The following is a 26,632-nucleotide window of genomic DNA, read 5'->3' as shown; positions in this document are numbered from 1 at the left end:
TACATTTCAACTGTTGCTAAAGGACAACTGTATTCTCTCTCCCTCTTTGCGGTTCAGCTGCAGTCGTCACTCCAAGCTCAGCTCTCTGCTGCTGTAAGCAATAACACAGTGTTATTAACACGTGCTTCTACACCTGCATTGCTTGCTGTTTGGGGTTTTAGGCTGGGTTTCTGTACAGCACTTTGAGATATCAGCTGATGTACGAAGGGCTATATAAATACATTTGATTTGATTTGTGTTTCAGTGACACAGTCATCCATGCCCTCTGGCCACATTGTGCTCTGGGTAGCAGGGGGCCCATGCTAACAGATAAGGCCAGATAGTTTCCCTCCAGCGAGCAGCAGTGCTGCTCTGTTCTGCACATGTTCTCCTATTGTGCAAGCCAGAGCCACAGAGCCTGGGCCTCATCCACAGGCACAGAGGATAAATAATGGATGACCATCTCTTCCTGCCCCTGGAGAAACATGACAGACTCATTTCATTCCCCTACATCTTCATCTGCAGCCAGAGAGTTACAGGATTGATTGTGAATCCATTTCCTTATCTATCAGATGTATAATTACAGCACTGTGAGTGCACGCTAACTGGCTCGCTCTGCTCGCATACAAAGACAAACACTCTCTTTCACACACAGAAACACACACACACACTCACACATAGACCTGCTCTGGCCCGGGCTCCACATACATTAACGCGCCTCTATAAAAGGTCCCTTCCGGATTAGGTTACGTGAAATGTAATCAACTTCAGGCCTATTGTAGAGCACGAGCTGGAGCTGGGAGAGGCATGCATGGCTATAGGCCTAGTTCTGGACCGACTCCAACGGACTCAGAGTTCACAGCTGGTGGTAAGAAGTCATACAGTCATATTTACTTGTTCTTATACATATGTAGTAAAGCTGTAATTACTATTGTAAAGATGTTCATTTGTTACACTAGTACTTTTGATGATTGCATTATACTAGAGTTGGTTGGAATAGGGGCTGTTACTTATTGCATTCGTGTAATAGCTACCCAAACCACTCCATTACAAGGCTATTTTAAGTAGGCCTACTGACATGAATACAGACACGGGGAGCAACTACCGATAGGCCATATGAAGTGTTAGTGAGCAATATATCATCATAACAAGGGCATTTGTGAGTAGTTAGACCATTCCATCCAAATGCTCACAGAAAATAAACATTTTGGGGACAGTTTAAGCAAAGATTAGATGTTTTACTTGCTAAGTAACAGACATATTTCAGTAGAATAATTGATGACGGCATGAATATTGAAATTACACAGCAGCTTTTCATTGACAGGCATATATTTCCTGTCGTGGTCTACAGATGTCCAACACAACATCTCCAGCCGCCTTCCTCCAGCGGACCATGTGACCGTTAGTTACCGTTACCTGGCCAGACGCTGTGTCAATCATCGACAACGGCAGTGCTTGCTTGCCAGCTAGCTGGTTATGGATTAGCTAGCTAAATTGCCGACTAGTTTAGCATAAACAACACAATTCAACACCACTTTTACAGCAATACATGTCGGGTATTATTTGCTAACATTTAAATACGTACCTTTTGAATGAAAACGGAGAAATGTATGTGGTTTCTCCTGTGTAGCCCAGGCTTGGTTATTTAGCGAGTCGCATTCCGTATCCCAACGAACCCCCTTGCTGATCTCGAACCAGTCAGATGTGCTTTGACGAACAAAATCTCCCTTGCTTGTTATAACACGTAGCTAGCCAGCTTTAGCTAGCTAATGGTGTTTAAAACGATACACAATCTAAAGCTAGCTCGATGCCAAGGGCAACTGAAAACTAAATCCAGTATTATGGAAACTAAACATACAGAAAGCTAGACACATCGACTAACGTTACCAAGCTAACTGCCAACGACGAGATGTTCGCATGCGCTAGCAAATGGAGTGGCTGACTCTGCTCCAGTCGATGTGTGATGAAGAGATCACAGTTGTACCTCAAAAATTAATCCGAGAAGAAGGGGTAATTTCCACGTTCAAAAACTGCGACTTAAAACATATCGTGCGAAACGGCGTCCATTGAAAATATCATATACTGTTAGGTCAGTACGTGATAGTGGAGCGATTTTGCCGAGTATGAGAGCTGGTAGCTTGTGTGTGTAGGCAGCACTCGGCTCTGGTTCAGAAAGCCCCTGCGGCAGTCGGTCGGGCGGCTGTCGGTTGCAGAGCACCCAGAGGCAGCATCGCACCCAATGACTGTGATCCCGATATGAAAGCATCCTCCCTCTCCAGCCCAACCCGGAAGAAAATTACAACACTGCAGTAACGTCATTCGTAATATACTGGTGGCTTTGAAATGGTTTACACATTTAATAAGGATGACTTGTTACGACAATCATATGCGACTTTTTAGCTGTAATAGCCTACTTGGGTCAGGTGAACAAATTGGCCTATTTTGTTGCTTTTCATCAAACTCAATGTAATAATGCCCTGGCCCTCGCTCAAGAATAGGCTAATTCAAGTCCTGTAGCGCCATCTACACGACCCATTTTACCCACAGTCCTGCATGGCAGGGGCCTAGTTGTAGTTGGTTCATTTACTGGCTATAGGCCCATTCTATCCTGTCTAAGAAAATTGCTAAATTCTCAATGTTGTGTTGTGTTTCATAGCTTTTCCTTGATGGCATTGGGTGTAAATAAGAATAGCATGTGAATTACATTTTAATAACACCTGATTGGACACAATGTGCAGTGCATTTTCCCACATTTTCTTACATTAATCCTTATTCTAAAATTGATTAAATCGCTTTTTTCCTCATCAATCTTCACACAATACCCCATAATGACAAAGCAAAAACAGTTTTTTTGAAATGTTTGCAAATTTGGTTAAAAATAGAAAACTTAAATATCACATTTACATAAGTATTCAGACCCTTTACTCAGTACTTTGTTGAAGCACCTTTGGCAGCGATTACAGCCTCGAGTCTCCTTGGGTATGACACTACAAGCTTAGCACACCTGTATTTGGGAAGATTCTCCAATTCTTCTCTGCACATCCTTTCAAGCTCTTGTCAGGTTGGACGGGGAGCGTCGCCTCACAGCTATTTTCAGGTCTCCAGAGATGTTCGGTCTGGTTCAACTCTGGGCTCTGACAGGGCCACTCAAGGACATTCAGAGACCGAAGCCACTCCTGCATTGTCTTGGCTGTGTGCTTAGGGTTGTTGTCCTGTTGGAAGGTGAACCTTCGTCCCAGTCTGAGGTCCTGAGCGCTCTCAAGGATCTCTCTGTACTTTGCTTCGTTTATCTTTTCCTCGATCCTGACTAGTCTCCCAGTCCCTGACGTAGAAAACATCCCCACAGGATGATACTGACACCACCATGATCCACCGTAGGGATGGTGCCAGGTTTTCTCCAGACGTGACGCTTGGCATTCAGGCCAAAGAGTTCAATGTTGCTTTCATCAGACCAGAGAATCTTGTTTCTCATGGTCTGAGAGTCCTTTAGGTGCCTTTTGGTAAACTCCAAGCGCGCTGTCATGTGCCTTTTACTGAGGAGTGGCTTCCGTCTGGCCACTCTACCATAAAGGCCTGATTGTTGGAGTGCTGTAGAGATGGTTGTCCTTCTGAAAAGTTCTCCCATCTCCACAGAGGAAATCTGGAGCTCTGTCAGAGTGACCATCGGGTTCTTGGTCCCCTCCCTGACCAAGGCCCGGGCAGCCAAATCTAGGAAGTGTCTTGGTGGTTCCAAACTTCTTCCTTTTAAGAATGATGGAGACCACAGTGTTCTAAGGGAACTTCAATGCTGCAGAAATGTTTTGGTATCCTTCTCCAGATCTCTGCCTCGACACAATCCTCTCTCTGAGCTCTACGGACAATTCCTTCGACCTCATAGCTTTCTTTTTGCTGTGACATGCACTGTCAACTGTGGGACCTTATAAAGACGAGTGTGTGCCTTTCCAAATCATGTCCAATCAATTGAATTTACCACAGGTGGACTACAACCTAAGTTGTAGAAACATCTCAAGGACGATCAATGGAAAGAGGATGTACCTGAGCTCAATTTCGAGTCTCATAACAAAGGGTCTGAATACTTATGTAAATAAGCTATTTCTGTTTTTAAAAATTATACATTTGCAAAAATTTCTCAAAACTGTCACGACCATCAACAGAAGTAGACCAAAGCGCAGCGTGGTGAGCGTACATGTTCCTTTTATTTAGGATGATGCCGACAAAAACAATAAACCATCCAAACAGCCGTGAAGCTAAAGGGCTATGTGCCACAAACAAAGTTAACCTCCCACAAAGACAGGTGGGGAAAAGGGCTACCTAAGTATGGTTCTCAATCAGAGACAACGATAGACAGCTGTCCCTGATTGAGAACCCTACCCGGCCAAAACATAGAAATACAAATAATAGAACTAAAGAACATAGAATACCCACCCCGAATCACACCCTGACCAAACCAAATAGAGACATAAAAAGGTTCTCTAAGGTCAGGGCGTGACAAGAACCTGTTTTCACTTTATCATTGTGGGGTATTGTGTGTAGATTGATGAGTAAAAATATTAATTTAATCAATTTTAGAATAAGGCTGTAAAGTAACAAAATGTGGAAAAAGTCAAGGGGTTTGGATATATAATGTGATATTTTTCTATACAGCACGGAATACCTACCAATCACTATAGCCTATACTGCCTATTTAAATAGATGAGATTAATTGCCATGGAATATGAGTTTGAGGAGGGGGAAATAGGTAGGCCTATAGCTTGCATGGAATGAGAAACGAGTGGTTGGAAATTGGCTTTTACAGCACAGAAACGTCACTGTTATGGACTTTGCATTTCCTCTATACAACATTCTATCAATAAGATGTCAGTGTGGATCGTTTACTACCTGCTTCATCAGTTCATCTGGGATGGTTTAAGTGTGTTCCCAGACGGCACTGTATCTTTCCTCATAATTTACTATGCCAATAAGAGAGGAGGCGCCAGGGAACGCTCAAGCATTACCACCAGACAGTGAGAGAGCGAGAGAGTCAGAGAGAGAGAGGGGAAGAGACAGAGAGAGAGAGGGAGGGAGAAAGAGAGACAGACAGACAGAGCGAGAGAGAAAGCAATCAGAATCAATGACTTAATTTTCTCCAGTTAATAAGAAGCGCGACCCGTTCACAGTCGTGGTGAATGGAACTTGCTGATAGTCAGGCCCAGAGTGTAATTTAATGAGGGAAACATGTGTAATATCTGACACAACACTCACTGTTGGCCTACCGTGTCTTCGAAAAGTATTCAGACCCCTTGACCTTTTCCACATTTTGTTACGTTACAGCCTTATTCTAAAATGGATTAAATAAATAAAAATCCTCAGATATTGTTGTGGAATTTTGTAATCAATGTTCATAAATTGCAATTATCTTTATAGGTCTGCAACCCAGAGTGTGTAAAGTTCTGGTTTAAATGAAACAGACAGAATTACCAACTCACAATTAGTCAAATCCAATTTTATTCGCGAGAGCTCTCCCGTGCATATCCAAACATGTTCCTTTTATAACATTCTCTTAACCTACGCACATACATACACACTAACATGAGGAGAGCTATCATATCTACTTCTCTACCATTCTCACCACAGTTGATCACTACCCAACTGACAGTTCCATTCACCCCAAGATAAGGGAAACCTGGAGGGGTTCTCCCTGTCCTATCTTATCTCCCCAGAGTTATAGCCGGGTCGGTTCAAACATAGGTTAAGGATTCTCTTTGCTTTCTTTCGGCACACACATACATTCCTCTCTTCCCCAGTCCAACCTATTTAGACTTATGTTTATCAGCTTTAATTACTCCTTGTCTATGCTACATAACCTCTAATTCCTAATGGTTAAGTTTCCGGGTAGAATTATTTAATCATTTATCTTCAACCGTTATAAATTCTGTTAACAGATATCTACACCCCATAATGACAAAGCGAAAACAGTTCCTTAAATACCTTATTTACATACTGTAAGTATTCAGACCCTTTGCTGTGAGACTCAAAATTGAGCTCAGGTGCATGCTGTTTCCATTGAACATCCTTGAGATGTTTCTACAACTTGATTGGAGTCCACCTGTGGTAAATTTCAATTGATTGGACATGATTTTTTAAGGCGCACACCCGTCTCTATAAGGTCTCACAGTTGACAGTGCATGTCACAGCAAAATACAAGCTATGAAGTCGAAGGAATTGTCCGTAGAGCTCAGAGGATTGTGTCAAGGCACAGATCTGGGGATGGGTACCAAAACATTTCTGCAGCATTGAAGTTCCCCTAGAACCCTAGAACACAGTGGTCTCCATCTCTTTTCTCTGTATACATCAATGATGTCGCTCTTGCTGCTGGTGATTCTCTGATCCACCTCTACGCAGATGACACCATTCTGTATACTTCTGGCCATTCTTTGGACACTATGTTAACCAACCTCCAGACAAGCTTCAATGCCATACACTCCTTCCGTGGCCTCCAACTGCTCTTAAACACTAGTAAAACTAAATGCATGCTATTCAACCGATCACTGCCCGCACCTACTCGCCCGTCCAGCATCACTACTCTGGACGGTTCTGACTTAGAATATGTGGACAACTACAAATATCTAGGTGTCTGGTTAGACTGTAAACTCTCCTTCCAGACTCACATTAAGCATCTCCAATCCAAAATTAAATCTAGAATCGGCTTCCTGTTTTGCAACAAAGCATCCTACACTCATGCTGCCAAACATACCCTTGTAAAACTGACTATCCTACCGATCCTTGACTTCGGTGATGTAATTTACAAAATAGCCTCCAACACTCTACTCAGCAAATTGGATGTAATCTATCACAGTGCCATCCGTTTTATCACCATAGCCCCATATACTACCCACCACCGCGACCTGTATGTTCTCATTGGCTGACCCTCACTTCATATTCGTCGCCAAACCCACTGGCTCTTTGCTAGGTAAAGCCCCGCCTTATCTCAGCTCACTGGTCACCATAGCCGCACCCACCTGTAGCACACGCTCCAGCAGGTATATTTCACTGGTCATCCCCAAAGTCAACTCCTCCTTTGGCTGCCTTTCCAGTTGTCTGCTGCCAATGACTGGAATGAACTGCAAAAATCACTGAAGCTGGAGTCCCTCAGTAACTTTAAGCATCAGCTGTCAGAGCAGCTTACCGATCATTGCACCAATACACAGCCCATCTGTAAATAGCCCACCCATCTACCTCATCCTCATATTGTTATTTTTATTTTTTTGCTCCTTTGAACCCCAGTATCTCTACTTGCACATTCATCTTATGCTCTACTATCACTCCCGTGTTTAATTGCTAAATTGTAATTCTTTCACCACTATGGCCTATTTATTGCCTTACCTCCCTAATCTTACTACATTTGCACACACTGTATATAGACTTTCTATTGTGTTATTGACTGTACGTTTGTTTATCCCATGTGTAACTCTGTGTTGTTTGTGTCACACTGCTTTGCTTTATCTTGGCCAGGTCGCAGTTGTAAGTGAGAACTTGTTCTCAACTGGCCTACCTGGTTAAATAAAGTTGAAATAAAATAAATCAATAATTATTTAAATGAAGATGTTTGGAACCACCAAGACACTTCCTAGAGTTGGCCGCTCAGGGCCTTGGTCAGGGAGGTGACCAAGAACCCGATGGTCACTCTGACAGAGCTCCAGAGTTCCTCTGTGGAGATGGGAGAAACTTCCAGAAGGACAACCAGGCATTTATGGTAGAGTGGCTAGACGGAAGCCACTCCTCAGTAACAATCACATGAAAACCCGCTTGGAGTTTGCAAAAAGGCACCTAAAGACTCAAACCACGAGAAACAAGATTCTCTGGTCCGATGAAACCAAGATGGAACTCTTTGGCCTCATTGCCAAGTGTCACGTCTGGAGGAAACCTGGCACCATCCATAAGGTGAAGCATGGTGGTGGCAGCATCATGCTGTGGGGATGTTTTTCAGCAGAAAGGACTGAGAGACTAGTCAGGATTAAGGCAAAGATGAATGGAGCAAAGTACAGAGAGACCCTTGATGAAAACCTGCTCCAGAGCACTCAGGACCTCAGACTGGGGCGATGGTTCACCTTCCAAAAGGACAATAGACCCTAAGCACACAGCCAAGACAACGCAGGAGTGGCTTTGGGACAAGTCTCTGAATGTCCTTGAGTGGCCCAGCCAGAGCCCGGACTTGAACCCGATCGAACATCTCTGGAGAGACCTTAACAAGGCTGTGCAGCAACACTCCCCATCCAACCTGACAGAACTTGAGAGGATCTGCAGAGAAGAATGGGAGAAACTCCCCAAATACAGGTGTGCCAAGCTTGTAGCGTCATACTCATGAAGACTCAAGACTGTAATCACTGCCAAAGGTGCTTCAACAAAGTTTTGAGTTTAGGGTCTGAGTACTTATGTAAATGTGATATTTCTGTTTTATATTTGTAATACATTTGCAAAAAATGTCTAAAAACCTATTTTTGCTTTGGCATTATGGAGTATTATGTGTAGATTGATGAGGATTTTTTTTAATCAATTTTAGAATAAGGCTGTAACGTAACAAAATGTGGATGAAGTCAACGGGTCTGAATACTTTCCCAAGGCACTGTATATGTTGTTGCCTGAGTACTCTTGCACAGACACAAATCCCCATTCTCATAACAGGCCTGCTCTGGTGTAACTGAATGGAGTCCAGGCAGAACGAATGCAAATTGTCTTCCTTCTACATAGCTCTAACTTACTCCCACTGCACACCATAAACTCCTGGAGGGGAGCTATCTCTCACTAATACAAAATAAAATGATTGTGGGGTAATTTTGTGAGACTTGAAAAAGGATGACCTTCTACTATTTTAGGTTCATAGTGAGACCACTAGTGTGTTACAAATTGGATTGATTATGAACACTGAGAACTCAAGTAAGGGTTTAGTACAGACAGTTGTGCATATAATAGTACAGACAGTCTCCTCACACTACCTTATTTCTTATTATAATCCAGACACTATTATCCAGAGCAATTTACAGTCTTCTAACTGGTTTTCCTCACAGGCTTATTGGTCTCAAATTGCTTATTGGTCTCATATTGCTTATTGGTCTCATAGTGCTTATTGGTCTCATAATGCTTATTGGTCTCATAGTGCTTATTGGTCTCATAGTGCTTATTGGTCTCATAGTGCTTATTGGCCTCATAGTGCTTATTGGTCTCATAGTGCTTATTGGTCTCATAGTGCTTATTGGTCTCATAGTGCTTATTGGTCTCATAAAGGTTCAATAGGGTAGACCTCACATTGGTCTCATATTGCTTATTGGTCTCATAGTGCTTATTGGTCTCATTGTGCTTATTGGTCTCATAGTGCTTATTGGTCTCATAGTGCTTATTGGTCTCATAGTGCTTATTGGTCTCATAGTGCTTATTGGTCTCATAGTGCTTATTGGTCTCATAGTGCTTATTGGTCTCATAGTGCTTATTGGTCTCATAGTGCTTATTGGCCTCATAGTGCTTATTGGTCTCATAGTGCTTATTGGTCTCATAGTGCTTATTGGTCTCATGGTGCTTATTGGTCTCATTGTGCTTATTGGCCTCATATTGCTTATTGGTCTCATAGTGCTTATTGGTCTCATAGTGCTTATTGGCCTCATAGTGCTTATTGGTCTCATAGTGCTTATTGGTCTCATAGTGCTTATTGGCCTCATAGTGCTTATTGGTCTCATAGTGCTTATTGGTCTCATAGTGCTTATTGGTCTCATAGTGCTTATTGGTCTCATAGTGCTTATTGGTCTCATAGTGCTTATTGGTCTCATAGTGCTTATTGGTCTCATAGTGCTTATTGGTCTCATAGTGCTTATTGGTCTCATAGTGCTTATTGGTCTCATAGTGCTTATTGGTCTCATAGTGCTTATTGGTCTCATAGTGCTTATTGGTCTCATAGTGCTTATTGGTCTCATAGTGCTTATTGGCCTCATAGTGCTTATTGGTCTCATAGTGCTTATTGGTCTCATAGTGCTTATTGGTCTCATAGTGCTTATTGGTCTCATAAAGGTTCAATAGGGTAGACCTCACATTGGTCTCATATTGCTTATTGGTCTCATAGTGCTTATTGGTCTCATAGTGCTTATTGGTCTCATAGTGCTTATTGGTCTCATAGTGCTTATTGGTCTCATAGTGCTTATTGGTCTCATAGTGCTTATTGGTCTCATAGTGCTTATTGGTCTCATAGTGCTTATTGGTCTCATAGTGCTTATTGGCCTCATAGTGCTTATTGGTCTCATAGTGCTTATTGGTCTCATAGTGCTTATTGGTCTCATAGTGCTTATTGGTCTCATAGTGCTTAGTGGTCTCATAGTGCTTATTGGTCTCATATTGCTTATTGGTCTCATAGTGCTTATTGGTCTCATAGTGCTTATTGGTCTCATAGTGCTTATTGGTCTCATAGTGCTTATTGGTCTCATAGTGCTTATTGGTCTCATAGTGCTTATTGGTCTCATGGCTTATTGGTCTCATAATGCTTATTGGTCTCGCAGTGCTTATTGGTCTCACAGTGCTTATTGGTCTCATAGTGCTTATTGGCCTTATAGTGCTTATTGGTCTCATAGTGCTTATTGGTCTCATAGTGCTTATTGGTCTCATAGTGCTTATTGGTCTCATATTGCTTATTGGTCTCATAGTGCTTATTGGTCTCATAGTGCTTATTGGTCTCATAGGGTGTATTGGTCTCATAGGGCTTATTGGTCTCATAGTGCTTATTGGTCTCATAGTGCTTATTGGTCTCATAGTGCTTATTGGTCTCATAGTGCTTATTGGTCTCATAGGGTTTATTGGTCTCATAGGGCTTATTGGTCTCATAGTGCTTATTGGTCTCATATTGCTTATTGGTCTCATAGTGCTTATTGGCCTCATAGTGCTTATTGGTCTCATAGTGCTTATTGGTCTCATAGTGCTTATTGGTCTCATAGTGCTAATTGGTCTCATAATGCTTATTGGTCTCATAGTGCTTATTGGTCTCATAGTGCTTATTGGTCTCATAGTGCTTATTGGTCTCATAGTGCTTATTGGTCTCATAGTGCTTATTGGTCTCATAGTGCTTATTGGTCTCATAGTGCTTATTGGTCTCATAGTGCTTATTGGTCTCATAGTGCTTATTGGTCTCATAGTGCTTATTGGTCTCATAGTGCTTTTTGGCCTCATAGTGCTTATTGGTCTCATAGTGCTTATTGGTCTCATAGTGCTTATTGGTCTCATAGTGCTTATTGGTCTCATAGTGCTTATTGGTCTCATAGTGCTTATTGGTCTCATAGTGCTTATTGGTCTCATAGTGCTTATTGGTCTCATAGTGCTTATTGGTCTCATAGTGCTTATTGGTCTCATAGTGCTTATTGGTCTCATAGTGCTTATTGGTCTCATAGTGCTTATTGGTCTCATAGTGCTTATTGGCCACACACTTATTGGTCTCATAGTGCTTATTGGCCACACACTTATAATCCAGTCATTTAGCACTCGCATCACTCTGATCCAGAGCAACTTATAGGTGCATAAAGGTTCAATAGGGTAGACCTCACATTCTGTTAGCCATTCTTCTCCTAGGCCAGCTGTCTCTCCCCCTCAGTGTCCACTGATATGGAATGACACCAGAGTTGAGTGTGAAATATGAGCTGATGGTCTTTGAGTCTGGTCTCTCTTCCCTGGGGGCAAACACACACACACAAGCACACACATCAGATGTGATCAATCTTTATATCTCTCTCACACACACACCTTGTGAGACACCTCCGTTGAACACACGCAGACAGCACACCAGGTTCGGTGTCAATTCCAGTCAATTCAGGAAGTACCCTGAAATTCCAATGATCTTCAATGCCTTTTAATGAGCATAATGGGGATTTGGAACCTGGTTTACATTCTGAATTGACTGGAATTGAAATGGATTTGACCCCAACCCATTAGCTCAGACATACACACGTTTGAGCCAGCCATATCACCGTACACATCATTCACTGATATCCGGCGCCAGTCGAAGGCCTCCTGACACAGATCGATGGGGTGGTGCTGCAGGCTCTGGGTCTGATCTTTGGCTCATATCTACAGAGTCAGTGGAGCAGAAGACTGTATCAACTCTGTGACATTAATCCGCTTTTAAATCACAACCTTCAAGAACAAAGTCTATTTTTTTGTTAATTTATTTTATTTCACCTTTATTTAACCAGGTAGGCCAGTTGAGAACAAGTTCTCATTTACAACTGCGACCTGGTCAAGATAAAGCAAAGCAGTGTGACAAAAACAACACAGAGTTACACATAAACAAATGTACAGTCAATAACACAAAAGAAAAGAAAAATCGAAAAATCTATGTACAGTGTGTGCAAATGTAGAAGAGTAAGGAAAATAATTACAATTTAGCATTAATACTGGAGTGATGTGCTGATGATGATGTGCAAGTAAAGATACTGGGGTGCAATAGAGGAAGAGGATAAGTAACAATATGAGGATGAGGTAGTTGGGTGTGCTATTTACAGATTGCCTGTGTACAGGTACAGTGATCGGTAAGCTTCTCAGACAGCTGATGCTTAAGGTTAGAAAGGGAGATATAAGACTCCAGCTTCAGAGATTTTTGCAATTCGTTCCAGTCATTTTCAGCAGAGAACTGGGAGGAAAGGCAGCCAAAGTAAGTGTTGGCTTTGGGGATGACCAGTGCAATATACCTGCTGGAGCGCGTGCTACGGGTGGGTGTTGCTATGGTGACCAGTGAGCTGAGATATGGCGGGGCTTTACCTAGCAAAACTTATAGATGACCTGGAGCCAGTGGGTTTGGCGATGAATATGTAGTGAGGGCCAGCCAACGAGAGCACACAGGTTGCAGTGGTGGTTAGTATATGGGGCTTTGGTGACAAAACGGATGGCACTGTGACAGACTACATCCAGTTTGCTGAGTAGAGTGTTGGGGGCTAATTTGTAAATGACATCGCCCGAAGTCAAGGATCGGTAGAATAGTCAGTTTTACGAGGGTAAGTTTGGCGGCATGAGTGAAGGATGCTTTGTTATGAAATAGGAAGACGATTCTAGATTTAATTTTGGATTGGAGATATATGGGAGGCGGCTGCACGCATGCCATGGCCCTCCTCTCTCACACTCGAGTGACACTGAGATTGTGTTCATTGAGTAATACCTGGATAGAAAGGCTCCTAGTAACATGTTGTGAGGTATTCTATTTGGCACAATAGAATCCCAACCTGCATCTCATAATTGCCTGCAAGTCCTGTATTGATTGATGTAAATTGAAGATTGACACGCAGATATATTTTAATGAAAACAAGGCCTCCTTACTCATTTAGACCACTAGAAAGCAAGAGCATCTAATCAATACTACGATTACAGAGCCCTGTGTAGCACCCAGGAACATGTATTGTAGATCTCCAGCTGTAGTACAGAGCCCTCTGTAGTGCCCAGGAACATGTATTGTAGATCTCCAGCTGTAGTACAGAGCCCTCTGTAGCACCCAGGAACATGTATTGTATATCTCCAGCTGGAGTGCAGCTGATGTTTGAATAGAAACAAGATAGCTCTGATGTAAAAGTCTCTTGAAGTCAGTTATCTGACAGTTGATGTGTCCGTTAAAGACAGGGAAGCTGGGGTGTTCAGTGCCCCAAAGTTACAGCTCACAGTTTAACCTTGTTTATAAAACATTCATGCATGTTGGCACCAGTCTCCAGCAATGCCTTATTTATGTGTAGCATGTAGCCGCATCCTGCTGGTGATGTAATATGGATGAGATGTCAGAGGCTTCCTCTGTCTCAACAGATTCCTTCCTTCACAGATACACAACAAGCAACACTGTTGTGCAGACACATTCACACACACAAACCCTACTCCACATCTGGCCTATATAAATGGCATGTATATATTATATTATGTATATATTATGTATTATTATATTATCTTCATCCTGTGTTGACGTCTGGATGCTGACAGGTCTTTCTCTGGGGGAGCTGCTGTGAGCTGATGGCTCTCCTGCAGGCAAGTCTCTGTAACAGATGTTTGTGAAAGGTATAAGTCTGTTTGACATACCACAGCGTAAGCATGTACAGTACCACAGTCCTTAGTAACACCGGCATTACACAGTAGTAACCACAGCCCTGACTCTGTTCTTTACCGTATTTGGCACATTAACCCCAGGTACCTGTTAGGTACAGTAGAAAGGGAATTATTGACATTAGTATTGCCTGAGGAACTCCTCTGCTGCCTGAAGGCAGTGGCAAAGAAGATTAGATAATAACCTCACTGAATGTTTTCAGATGGTCACGAACACTAAGACATATATCATGTCACAGAGGTGGATAGAAACTCTATACCAGGGTAGAATGGGGACAGACCTTAGTCTCCCTGAGTTACTAATAGGACCATTTGCTTTTTAGTGTGTGTGTGTGTGTGTGTGTGTGTGTGTGTGTGTGTGTGTGTGTGTGTGTGTGTGTGTGTGTGTGTGTGTGTGTGTGTGTGTGTGTGTGTGTGTGTGTGTGTGTGTGTGTGTGTGTGTGTGTGTGTGTGTGTGTGTGTGTGTGTGTGTGTGTAATCTCTTCTTTTGCACTCTGGACATGTGTTAGTAGTACCCAACTCGCTAACGATCATCAGGTCGCTAATGGCCTGGTACTCAGGGCTCTACTGTCCCTCCAACCACTCTGACATCCATGCAAATGCAATGGAAAATCACACCAAAACACTATTTGCTTTTAAAACTCAATTTGAAGAAAGAAGTTCAACAACAGGTTGAAACTGAGTGTAAAACATGGTCATTGTGGATGTTGTTTCAAAGACTAACACAACGGAATGGAGAGTGCTTTCTAAGGTGATGATTCATTCAAAGCACCCATTTGAATATTAGAGAATTATGCGTAGGCCTATATAAAATAAAAACCTACATTTAAGAAATTATTGTGCCGTTATACAATACATATCATCCAGCGATCATACACTGTTTACCAGGGGGCAGGGCTACCGACGTTAAGGCTAATCTGAAGATGGTGCTGGCTAAAACTGGCGAGTGTAGAGAGTATAGAGATATTGTTATCCACGTCGGCACCAACGATGTTAGGATGAAACAGTCAGAGGTCAACAAGCGCAACATAGCTTCAGCGTGTAAATCAGCTAGAAAGATGTGTGGGCATCGAGTAATTGTCTCTGGCCCCCTCCCAGTCAGGGGGAGTGATGAGCTCTACAGCAGAGTCTTACAACTCAATCGCTGGTTGAAAACTGTTTTCTGCCCCTCCCAAAAGATAGAATTTGTAGATAATTGGCCCTCTTTCTGGCGCTCACCCACAAACAGGACCAAGCCTGGCCTGTTGAGGAGTGACGGACTTCATCCTAGCTGGAGGGGTGCTCTCATCTTATCTACGAACATAGACAGGGCTCTAACTCCCCTAGCTCCACAACGAAATAGGGTGCAGGCCAGGCAGCAGGCTGTTAGCCAGCCTGCCAGCTTAGTTAAGTCTGCCACTAGCACAGTCAGTGTAGTCAGCTCAGCTATCCCCATTGAGACCGTGTCTGTACCTCGACCTAGGTTGGGCAAAACTAAACATGGCGGTGTTCGCCTTAGCAATCTCACTAGAATAAAGACCTCCTCCATTCCTGCCATTATTGAAAGAGATCGTGATACCTCACATCTCTAAATAGGGCTACTTAATGTTAGATCCCTCACTTCAAAGGCAGTTATAGTCAATGAACTAATCACTGATCATAATCTTGATGTGATTGGCCTGACTGAAACATGGCTTAAGCCTGATGAATTTACTGTGTTAAATGAGGCCTCACCTCCTGGTTACACTAGTGACCATATCCCCCGTGCATCCCGCAAAGGCGGAGGTGTTGCTAACATTTACAATAGCGAATTTCAATTTACAAAAAAAAAAAAAAAAACGTTTTCATCTTTTGAGCTTCTAGTCATGAAATCTATGCAGCCTACTCAATCACTTTTTATAGCTACTGTTTACAGGCCTCCTGGGCCATATACAGCGTTCCTCACTGAGTTCCCTGAATTCCTATCGGACCTTGTAGTCATAGCAGATAATATTCAAATATTTGGTGACTTTAATATTCCCATGGAAAAGTCCACAGACCCACTCCAAAAGGCTTTCGGAGCCATCATCGACTCAGTGGGTTTTGTCCAACATGTCTCCGGACCTACTCACTGCCACAGTCATACTCTGGACCTAGTTTTGTCCCATGGAATAAATGTTGTGGATCTTAATGTTTTTCCTCATAACCCTGGACTATCGGCCCACCATTTTATTACGTTTGCAATCGCAACAAATAATCTGCTCAGACCCCAAATTCTCAGACAACCCAAAGATTCCTTGATGCCCTTCCAGACTCCCTCTGCCTACCCAAGGACGTCAGAGGACAAAAATCAGTTAACCACCTAACTGAGGAACTCAATTTAACCTTGCGCAATACCCTAGATGCAGTTTCACCTCTAAAAACTAAAAACATTTGTCATAAGAAACTAGCTCCCTGGTATACAGAAAATACCCGAGCTCTGAAGCAAGCTTCCAGAAAATTGGAACGGAAATGGCGCCACACCAAACTGGAAGTCTTTCGACTAGCTTGGAAAGACAGTATCGTTGTCACACCCTGACCTTAGAGAGCCTTTTTATTTTTCTATTTGGTTAGGTCAGGGTGTGATTAGGGTGGGCATTCTAGGTTTTCTGTTTCTATGTTGGTGTGTTTGATTCCCAATCGGAGGCAGCTGTCTATCGTTGTCTCTGATTGGGAATCAGATATAAGTTGTCAGTTTCCTTTTGGGTTTTGTGGGATCTTGTGGTGGTGAGGTTTTAATGGATGTTGGGTTAGTTGGTAGGGAAATTCTTCACTGCGTAATGAATTAATAATGCAGAATAGTAGGCTGCCCAACAGTAGGTGGCGGCAAAAAACACTAGTAGGTTGTAGTCTGCCATAATACCATAAAGAAGAAGGCCCTTAGAATTAGTTTTGACCCGGAAGTGATTACGATAAAAGTATTTTCAATGACAATAGAACATGTGTTTATGAACATTTTAACCGTTTTTGTTGCGTAAATCATTTACAGAGAAATGGCTTCTCCGAACCATAGCCCGGGTGTAGAAGGGGCCGTCAGGGTAACGGCTTCACCAGCTGGTAAAACACAGACGTTGGTGTTGGCTTCTATCCTGGCCGGGCATCGCGGTAAGAAGAGACCTGCTAACACCGCCACTTCTCCTGCTGTACTGGCCAGTGGGAACAACAGCAAGAAGAAGAAATTTCAGCCCATCGCAAACCCGACACAAGCACAGGTAGTTTCCCCGAAGCTAGCTAGTTAGTTAGTTGGTTAGCTAGCTAGAAAGCTACTACATAAGCAGAGGAATAGACAGACCAATTAACATGTTGATCTGATTTCGATGATACAGTACCAATAATTTTGTCGGTCGTGGTAAGGGGTCCGTCCTCCCATTACAAAAAAATAGTTAAATCAAATTGTATTTGTCACATGCGCCGAATACAACAGGTGTAGACCTTAAAGTGAAATGATTACTTACAAGCCCTTAACCAAGAATGCTTTAAGAAGTTAAGTAAGAAGTAGAAAATAAAAGTAACAAATAATTAAACAGCAGCAGTAAAATATCAAAACAATAAATAAATATCAACTAACAATATACAGGGGGCACCGGTTAGTTGAGGTAATGTGTACATGTAGAGTTAAAGTGACTATATATAGGTAATAAACAGAGTAGCAACAGCGTAAAAGAGGGGTCTGGGTAGCCCTTTGATTAGCTGTTCAGGAGTCTTATGGATTGTGGGTAGAAGCTGTTAAGCCTTTTGGACCTAGACTTGAGGTAGCAGAGAGAACAGTCCATGACTAGAGTGCCCGGTTAAAGCCTCACTTCACCACTTTTTAACCTTGTATTTGTCATCTGCAGATCAGTCCCAGTGAAAACTTTGATCTATGTTCTGCAGTCAAACTCTAATCTCTTTTGTTTTTCTAAACACCAAAGATCACTCAAACTTAGTCAGGAGATTACATAATGGTTGTAATGCTGGCTGCACATTGTCCAAACTGGTTGATCTAGCTAGTTATGTAACAGCTGAGCTGTCCCCTGGGCCAAGTTGCCAAACAAAGTTGCAGATAGAAATGCCATGAATAGAGCCTACGTGATCACTTATTTTACATGTCAGAGAGGCATGTTGTATAAACATAGCATATTTCTATCTAAACGTTGCATTCTGCTAAACTGACCCTGTAGGTGACTGCAGTGGAGGCGGTGTCTGAGGGGAAGGCAGTGGGCGTGTCTGACGCTGTAGGTCCGGCCACAACGGAACCAGCAGCCAAACCCCTGCCCTTCAAAGACCTGATATTTGTGGTGAGCAGACTGAGGGTAACACTTGTGAAATGATAACTGTCTTTCCCTCACTTGTCTTCGCCTCACTCCTCTCTCCCCACTTTTTACTCTACAGCATTCAGGGATAGGGGGAGCTGCAGCAGGAAAGAAGAACCGGACCTGGAAAAACCTGAAACAGATTCTGGCAGTGGAACGGACTCTACCCTGGAAGATCAATGACCCCAATTGTGAGTGGGTCTGACTTTGTGTGTGAAAGATGTTTTGGGTCAATGTTTCTGCTTTGAAAGATGTTTACAGTGAAAATGAATAGCCATTTTGGGGATTTTAACAGAAGGCTGTGTAAGCTACGTCTCTGTGTAGTATTACACCTGACCTGATTCTTTCTAAGCCTTCTCTGATTGCCTGAGTTTGACCTTTGAGCCTGCTGTGTTCAGACTACAGCATTGATGCCCCTCCCTCCCTGAAGCCAGCCAAGAAATACTCAGACATCTCTGGACTCCCTGTGAGTAACTGACACACACACATGTTTATGGACGCTCTATGAGCTGTTGTCATACACTCACTCTGCATTATGCTATGTGTCCATGTGTCAGGCGAACTACACTGACCCCCAGACCAAGCTGAGGTTCACGTCATCTGAGGAGTTCTCCTTCCTGCGCCTGCTCCCCACTGACGCCGTCACCGGTTACCTGGCGCTCCGCAAGGCCACCTGCATTGTGCCCTGACCGCAAGGCCTGCTGGGAGATCGGAGTTCAGCCAGTGTCTGTCCTGGCCTGGGAGGGACATTGACCATTATGGGGAACAATGTCTAGGAGGTGTCAGACTCTCGGAGAGGGACCAACCGGGACTTACAGAGAGAGGGAACCAATGGATACCTTGGGCCCCCTTTCGACAACAAGGGAAGTGCCTCTAGTGTCGAGAGACTATCACTCACAATCTGGCTGACGCCTTGATGGGGATGTCTACACAGACCTTTTGACCTGGCTACTGTCTACACAGACCTTTTGACCTGGCTACTGTCTACACAGATCTGAGTTGGCTGTCTACAGGAAAAACAATTGAGTGAAAAACTTGAGCTTCCTATGATTGCTCCTTGATCTGTCTGAAATCATATTTCTGTTTGTCATGTTGCTGTATGATGATAGTGTTGCTACTTGTTTTCTGCCCTCTGTAAGATAACACTACAACATATTGTTACCGGTTTTAAATGTATTTAAAAAACAAAATACTTATCATCCTTACTGAACAAACTAGTTGTGGCACATTTTGTAATCACTCTGTACTACGACCTGCTGTAAGGAGATTTGACAGCTTTAAAAGATGACTTTCTCTTTAGGACGCTGTTCTTTGTCTTTGGAGCAAGACAGGGAGATGAGGTAGAGAAGAGACTTCCGCATGTGTTTTCTGGGTTAGTTTGAGTTGCTGGCTAACTAGAGAGCAACAGTACAATGGCTGCTGCTGTGTGACAACAGGTGCTACTGGCCTCAGGGTCACAAATCAGCTGGGCCAAAATATGTCAGGCCCCAGCGAGAATTGAACTCGCGACCCCTGGTTTACAAGACCAGTGCTCTAACCACTGAGCTATGGAGCCTTACTTGTATAGCAACTCAGAGACTATGCTATTTAATTACCACACCCCTACTGGCTACAATGCAGATGCCACACCTCAGTAATATGTCAGACTCCTTATATAAACACAAGTAACGATAGCTGCCGGTATGATCCCACAAAGCCTTCAGAACCGCCATTGTAAATGATATCAAGTGAGTACCACATTGAGATGTACTAAGACCCAAGACAAGGTTTAGGCTTATCAATGACAGTTGGGTAGAAAGATTACACCGAGCTACCCAGAGAGACACAAGATTATGCTTGTACTGGATCTCTGCTTGTGTTTCTGTGTAGATCTGTTATCTTTCATTCTAGTTTGAACTGTGTTGGATCATTCACAGACAGCTTTGAGGATGAAATTCTTGACTGGGCCAGGAAAAAACAAGATTTCAAAGGGTGTATCAAAAAGCCAATAGCAGAAGACTGGATTTATCCTGCCTTCTAAATAGAGAAATACAGTAGGTGGTGTGACAGTGCCTCCTGGTGGTATAAAGTGTTTAAAACAGGATTATAAACTGTGGTTCAAGTCCTGAATGCTGATTGGGTGACAGCCGTGGTATATCAGACCATATACCACTGGTATGATAAAACATGTATTTTTACTGCTCGAGTTATGTTGGTAACCAATTTATAATAGCAATAAGGCACCTTGGTGGTTGTGGTATATGGCCAATATACCACGGCTAAGGGCTGTATACAGGCACTCTGCTTTGTTACGCATAAGAACAGCTGTTAGCTGTGGTATATTGGCCATATGCCACACCCCCTTGTGCCTTATTGCTTAAATATATTGCTTAGTTCACCAGAGTCCTCCTCTCCAGGGGCCTCATTTATAAACGTAAATGTTGCTAGGCACAAAAGGTGGCGTATGTCACTTTCTAAGCAAACTTTGATTTATAAAAAACTCGATGGGAGAATGTGCGGTCCTCCATGGACACTTTGGCCCACATGCACACACACAAACTAGAGAAATGAGAAACTGCGACTCCGATGGCAGAAGGATGAAACTCAAGAAACGCTTTGAAATTAATACCGTTGTCTAAAATAAATCGAAATATTACCTCATGATATGAGTTCCCTGGAGTTCACACACACAAAAAAACATGATTTAGGATGAATACAAACGGAGATATCTTTTTGCAAAGAACCCCTCATGTTGTCCAGTTTAATCGGGAATCATATTTAATTGGATCTGTAATTATTAAACAATACATCTGTAACGGAGGTAAAATGGCTAGCTAGTTAGCAGGTACGCGCTAATAGCGTTTCAATCAGTTACGTCACTTCCTCTGAAACCTAGAAGTAGTGGTTCCCCTTGCTCTGCAAGGGCCGCGACCGTTGTTGATGTGTGCAGAGGGTCCCTGGTTCGCGCCGGGGCGAGGGGACGCCGTAAAGTTATACTGTTACACATGCATGTTATGAAATGTATTCTAATAAATAATAAGGTGAACAGGCCAAATTATGTTTAAACTGATACCGTTTACGATGCCTCAGTCGGGCAGATACGGGTATCACATGTTCGTTGCGCAGAACTGTCCATGTGATAATGGCCCTGTCATTGTCAGTTACAATCAGGGTAATTACCACACCTGAAGGTGTTATGCAATTGGGTAGCTTCGACAATCAAATGGATGGGTATTAAAACGCATGCAATTACAATGCGTAATGGCTGCTTTGGCACTGTTGGAAGATTTGGCGAATGGAAGAATTCGGAGAGCGACTTTTCAGTGACCAGCAAGATCTACTGGCCAATGATAAGGAGTAGCTTATGAGCTGGTTCCGTTTACCAAGAGCTGTTCTCTTGGATCTCTGTGCTGTAGTGGGCCCAGCTTTATAGAGAAGCACCTGCAGAAACCAAGCCGTGCCTGCACTTCAAAACCTTGGCAACCTCGTTAATAGCGTTGGTGTCTCTTTGCGTTTGCAGAACTGCATCTGTGAGGACACGGCCGCTGGAGGGTTGGGACGCACAAGGAGTGGAGCAGTGGAGACGCCGGGGCTGGGCGCACTCCGCTCCTGTTTCGCAGCTCCACCGACCCCGCTGGAACACTCAGCTCCTGTTCCGCAGCGTCACGATCCCGCTGGAACACTCAGCTCCCGCGCCGCAGCGCCACCGACCCCGCTGGAACACTCAGCTCCCGCGCCGCAGCGCCACCGACCCCGCTGGAACACTCAGCTCCCGCGCCGCAGCGCCACCGACCCCGCTGGAACACTCAGCTCCCGCGCCACCGACCCCGCTGGAACACTCAGCTCTTGCTCAGCAGCACCACCGACCCCGCTGGAACACTCAGCTCCCGCGCCGCAGCGCCGCCGACCCCGCTGGAACACTCAGCTCCCGCGCCGCAGCGCCACCGACCCCACTGGAACACGCAGCGACTAAAAACAATAGAATGAGTAAATGTTTAAACAACTTGAATGCGTCTGGTTTATTCTTTTTAAACGTGTGAATACTATTTACATACCTGGATCATCCGGTGCGTCTTGCATGTCCGTGTCCCCCTCCGTCACTACTCAGGAGGGATTCCCCTATAATACTGGCAAGTCGCTCCGGTGTCCCCTTTCCGCCGCCCGTGGCACAAACACTTTGTGTAAGGCTATGCACCTTTTGGCCTCCACTTTTGTCGGACCACTTTTTCATTTCTGAGCCAGCAGCATTGACAGCGTCCGCCACATGTAATGCCCACAGTGTGTCCACCAAACCATATATTTTCTTGCTTCATCCTCCCCTACAAGAACTTCCATTTCACACTGGGTGAAATGCTTCTTTTTATTGCCTTTCTGTCGATTTGTTGTCACGCAGTCAAGACGCTCGCTCACGTGCGCCAAATGTCGAGTTGATTGTGATTTATAACGGGAAACCGGCGTGGGACGTGCATACGTACTGTTTTAAATCAGAATATTTTTGTGTGTAACCACTTTCTGTGTTACCTTTTAACGTGAATCCTCCGCCCAGTTTTATAAATTAGGCCTCTGGTCTGTAAACTGTTTCCTCCTGGATACAGTAAGAGTGAAATAAATGTTCTGATTGGTTCAAGTCTAGGTAATGCATGTTCAGCAGTAGTATCTATAAACGAGAGGAAGGACCAGCACGAGTTGTCAGTGCCTTGTTCTCGGCAGAGTTCTACCGCACGCTCAGGAACTGAGAGATGAAACTCTGTGTGGCTATTGTCGTTCTCACTGCGGTCGTCTGCACTTCGGCAGAAAGTAAGTCTTTTATTGATTTTAAAGCCAATTGAATTAGGGCTAGGGTCATATTAATTTATTCAAGGTGCTGGGTATATGAAGTGTGGTAACGGTTTAAAATAGACCTTGAACCAGTATTTGGTTCAATCACTTTGTAAAGATTGAAGCTGATGTTAATGATTTGGTGTATTTATCACTCAACTGAACCAGTATGTTATCTGTTTGGGTTTCCAGTTCCTCATGAGACCGTCTATGTGCTGGGCTGTCTTGAGAAGACAAAGGTGGAGGCGGAGGCAGAGCTTCGGGTGGATGGGGAGGAAGTGGTATATGCTGACTTCCAGAGTGGACAGGAAGTTTGGACATTGCCTGAGTTCCTGGGGCCATTCCCAAGCTCTACTGTCCGTAACTTCTACAAGAATGCCGTTAAAGGCAGACGATTGTGTCGGGATGCCTTGGCTCTTTGGATATTAGAAGAAAAGGGTCCACCTGAGGTAAAAGGTAGAGGAAATCAACTTTTTGACAATAATTAAAACGAAGATGAAGTGAAATAATAAGTGACAAAAATGCCTATGTATTACAGTGAGAGATTGATTTTTAAAGCTAGTGGTTGTACCCCCCCCCCCCAGATGCGCCTGAGAGCACCATCTACCCCAGGGATGAGGAGGAGCTGGGGGTGGAGAACACCCTTATCTGCTTTGCTAATCATTTCTACCCCCCGCCTGTCAAAGTCAACTGGACCAAGAATGGCCTGGAGGTGACTGAGGGAGCGTCTCTCAGTCGGTACTATCCTAATGAAGATGGAACGTTCCACCAGCTCTCCAGCCTGAGTTTCACTCCACAGGAGGGGGATGTCTATGCCTGCACTGTGGAGCACACAGCCTTGGAGGACCCCAAAACCAGGTTCTGGGGTGAGAAACTGTTTCTCTAAATAGGGTATTTATTAAATTCTTGGGTCTTTAGAAGCCGCTCAGATATAAGAAAATCTGAAACTCAGGGTAATGTTTCCTCATGAACTATTGCCACTGTAATATATAATAGTTGAAAGATGTATTTCTTCAATGATTTGATGGCACCGCTCTCCTCTTGTCCCCCAGAGTATAAGGTACGTGAGGTGAGTGGGTCCAGTGCTGGTCCTGCTGTATTCTGTGGAGTGGGCCTGACTCTGGGACTGTTGGGAGTGGCTACCGGAACATTCCTGTACGTCAAAGGACAACAGTTCAACTGAATTGTGACATATATGAAATTTAAAAAAATCCTCTTTTGCAGTTGTAGGTAAACAATGGGACAAAGAATTAGTGGCATACCGCAGTTTCATATTTTTTGTTGAGGGGGGGAACTTAACTTTGTACAGTTTTACACATTTTGCCATGGGGCAAAGAAAAATATGCAGTTTTATAACTAATCTCATGCTATTTTACACATCTTGCCATGAGGCTGAGAGAAAATGTTGCTGTTTTAAAGCTAATTTCCTGCAATTCTACACATATTGCCATGGGACAGAGAGAAATGTGCATTTTTAAGCACATTTCCTGCTATTCTACACATTTTGAGAGAAAATGTTGAAGTTTAGCAGCTAATTTCCTGTAATTTTAAACATTTTTGCCATGGCTTATGACATGTTCATATGTTATCTGGGGGGGGGGGCTGATCTCCAGGGGGTCCCCACCTTTTCTTTTGGAGGGGGGGGGTTGAGGCCCCCAGAGGTGGGAGGTGTGTAGTACGCCAGTGCAAATAATATTATTAACAACTCTGTAACAGTTCAATTTTTTTCCTGTCAATAAAATATTACATATTTTTTCGGAACAATCAAAGGTATCATAAATATGCACCCAACCTGAGACGTTTAACAATAATAGACACATGAATGGATCGCATTCATTAATTGTTCCCGTCTTACATTGTACACTGCAAGTGGGTAATTCCCCCCTCAGTCATCAATTGTAGATCACAAACTTGAATGTCATTTCACCATTTAATACTAATTATCAGTTGTGTGGTAAACAGGAGGAAGTATGAAGTATTTATACAATGTACTGAAACTGTGTGAGAATGGGAGAGCATGTCTGAGCTATTGTGGGACCAATACCATAGAAACCCAAACAAGACTGTAAAGTAGTAGGTTGGTTAATATTTACACACAGTGACCGGAATAAGAGTTTTATTGTATGCAATAATTGGTATGGGACTTTGCCTGGTGTCAAATCAATAATCATAAACAGGGTTGGGTAGGTTACTTTCTAAATGTAATCTGTTACTAGTTAAGTGTCAAATTGTAATCCGTAGCGTAACTTTTGAATTACCCAAACTAACAGATTACGTTCAGTTACTTTTGCAATACTTTCCCTTTTAAAGAGGCATTAGAAAAAGACAAAGGATCCATCCAACACATTTGGTGTGTCATAGTGGTCTCTGACTTGCGGTCAAACTCGCTCAGGAGGACAAACTTAAACTTGCGCAATTTTTCAATGCTGAATTGAATGAAATTGAGAAAACAAAGTGTCAATGTATTTTCTCACAAACATCCTTTCTGAATTTAAAAGTAATTCAAGAAGTAATCTAGTTTTTCAAAAGAATCTGTAATTTGATTGCAATATTTTAGCTGGTAATGTAATTGCACATCAGTCATGAATTGCAGTGCTTTGTGATATGCTTAGCAAGAGAGAGAGCATAGCAATATAACAAAGGACTTCCTGAAAGACTTTAGAGCTGTTTCGCTACTGGACTGACATTGGTCCATCCAACCTGATTCCTCATTTTGTTCTGTTATAGACACAGGCCAACATTAACCACATAGAGACACAGAAGGAGGTATCGAACTCTGTTCTCGCTCTGAGAAGTAAACATGTATGTACTGACTCTCTCGTCCATCCACCTATTGCTTCTCTTCTCCTCTCTGTCTGGAGTAGGTGAGTAAAAATCTGCTCCTGTCCTATAGATGTGCAGGTTTGACAGGAACCACAGAATGACTTTGAATTGATCAAGATACACAAAGTCAGTCCAAAGTCTCAGTTATCGTCTTGAGCTTTGCAAAATGACTGCCATTATAGACACTTGTAGTGGTGAGATAGTCAACATGAATCCTGTTGTTTATGGTCTCTGTACAGAGAGACTGAAGTGATTCAAGTCCAGTGGTGGAAAAAGTACCCAATTGTGATACATGAGTAAAAATATAGATACCTTTTTAATAAAAAGTTACTCAAGTAAAAGTGAGTCACCTAGTAAAATACTACTTCAGTAAAAGTCTAAAAGTATTTGGTTCTGAATATACTTAAGGTAAATGTAATTTCTAAAATATGCTTATATCAAAAGTAAAAGTATAAATAATTTCAAATTCCTTATATTATGCAAAGCAGACGGCACCATAACATGTACAGATATCCAGGTGCGCACTCCAACACTCGGACATCATTTACAAATTACGCATTTGTGTTTAGTGAGTCTGCCAGATCAGAGGCCACGTGTTCTCTTGACAAGTGCGTGAATTGGACCATTTTCCTGTCCTGCTAAGCATTCAAAATGTAACTAATAAT

General features: G+C 43.1%; 3 protein-coding genes and 1 non-coding gene across 7 annotated transcripts in view; 2 read left to right on the top strand and 2 right to left on the bottom strand.

Moving 5' to 3' along the window:
- The window catches only part of galnt1 (UDP-N-acetyl-alpha-D-galactosamine:polypeptide N-acetylgalactosaminyltransferase 1), a 105,831-nt gene extending 103,586 nt beyond the window's left edge, over positions 1-2,245 (bottom strand). For 3 of the 4 annotated variants that reach the window (XR_008759849.1, XR_008759850.1, XM_055924872.1), the window contains exon 1: positions 1,565-2,244. The gene's annotated coding sequence lies outside the window, so the exon portion shown is untranslated. Of the gene's footprint in view, positions 1-1,564 lie in introns of all 4 variants that reach the window. The other variant, XM_055924874.1, reaches the window with a different exon arrangement.
- Positions 2,246-16,939: 14,694 nt separating this feature from the next.
- On the top strand, positions 16,940-19,646 carry ino80c (INO80 complex subunit C). Its single transcript, XM_055924867.1, has 5 exons — positions 16,940-17,267; positions 18,216-18,332; positions 18,427-18,538; positions 18,746-18,813; positions 18,905-19,646. Exons 1-5 carry the CDS (start codon positions 17,049-17,051, stop codon positions 19,034-19,036), a joined length of 648 nt encoding a protein of 215 aa, XP_055780842.1. The 5' UTR covers positions 16,940-17,048; the 3' UTR covers positions 19,037-19,646.
- Positions 19,647-19,829: 183 nt separating this feature from the next.
- Positions 19,830-19,902, bottom strand: trnat-ugu (transfer RNA threonine (anticodon UGU)). The gene has a single exon. It is a non-coding gene; the product is annotated as a tRNA-Thr (tRNA).
- A 1,456-nt stretch (positions 19,903-21,358) lies between these two features.
- LOC129857010 (H-2 class II histocompatibility antigen, A-Q alpha chain-like) lies at positions 21,359-24,736 on the top strand. The gene is made up of 4 exons (XM_055924866.1): positions 21,359-23,123; positions 23,337-23,600; positions 23,729-24,010; positions 24,197-24,736. Exons 1-4 carry the CDS (start codon positions 23,066-23,068, stop codon positions 24,325-24,327), a joined length of 735 nt encoding a protein of 244 aa, XP_055780841.1. The 5' UTR covers positions 21,359-23,065; the 3' UTR covers positions 24,328-24,736.
- Positions 24,737-26,632: the final 1,896 nt, after the last annotated feature.

This window comes from Salvelinus fontinalis, chromosome 6 (genome assembly GCF_029448725.1).
Source record: "Salvelinus fontinalis isolate EN_2023a chromosome 6, ASM2944872v1, whole genome shotgun sequence".
NCBI classification, from domain to species: Eukaryota; Metazoa; Chordata; class Actinopteri; order Salmoniformes; family Salmonidae; genus Salvelinus; species Salvelinus fontinalis.
Note: the sequence above shows the minus strand (reverse complement) of the source record. Positions and strands in the feature narration are given on the sequence as shown.

Coding starts and splice junctions, on each gene's coding strand:
- ino80c (XM_055924867.1), top strand. CDS start 17,049: ATGGCTTCTCCGAACCATAGCCCGGGTGTAGAAGGGGCCGTCAGGGTA. Junction 18,539..18,745: donor GAAGATCAATGACCCCAATT/GTGAGTGGGTCT, acceptor TGCTGTGTTCAG/ACTACAGCATTGATGCCCCT. Junction 18,814..18,904: donor CAGACATCTCTGGACTCCCT/GTGAGTAACTGA, acceptor TCCATGTGTCAG/GCGAACTACACTGACCCCCA.
- LOC129857010 (XM_055924866.1), top strand. CDS start 23,066: ATGAAACTCTGTGTGGCTATTGTCGTTCTCACTGCGGTCGTCTGCACT. Junction 23,124..23,336: donor CGTCTGCACTTCGGCAGAAA/GTAAGTCTTTTA, acceptor TTGGGTTTCCAG/TTCCTCATGAGACCGTCTAT. Junction 24,011..24,196: donor CCCCAAAACCAGGTTCTGGG/GTGAGAAACTGT, acceptor CTTGTCCCCCAG/AGTATAAGGTACGTGAGGTG.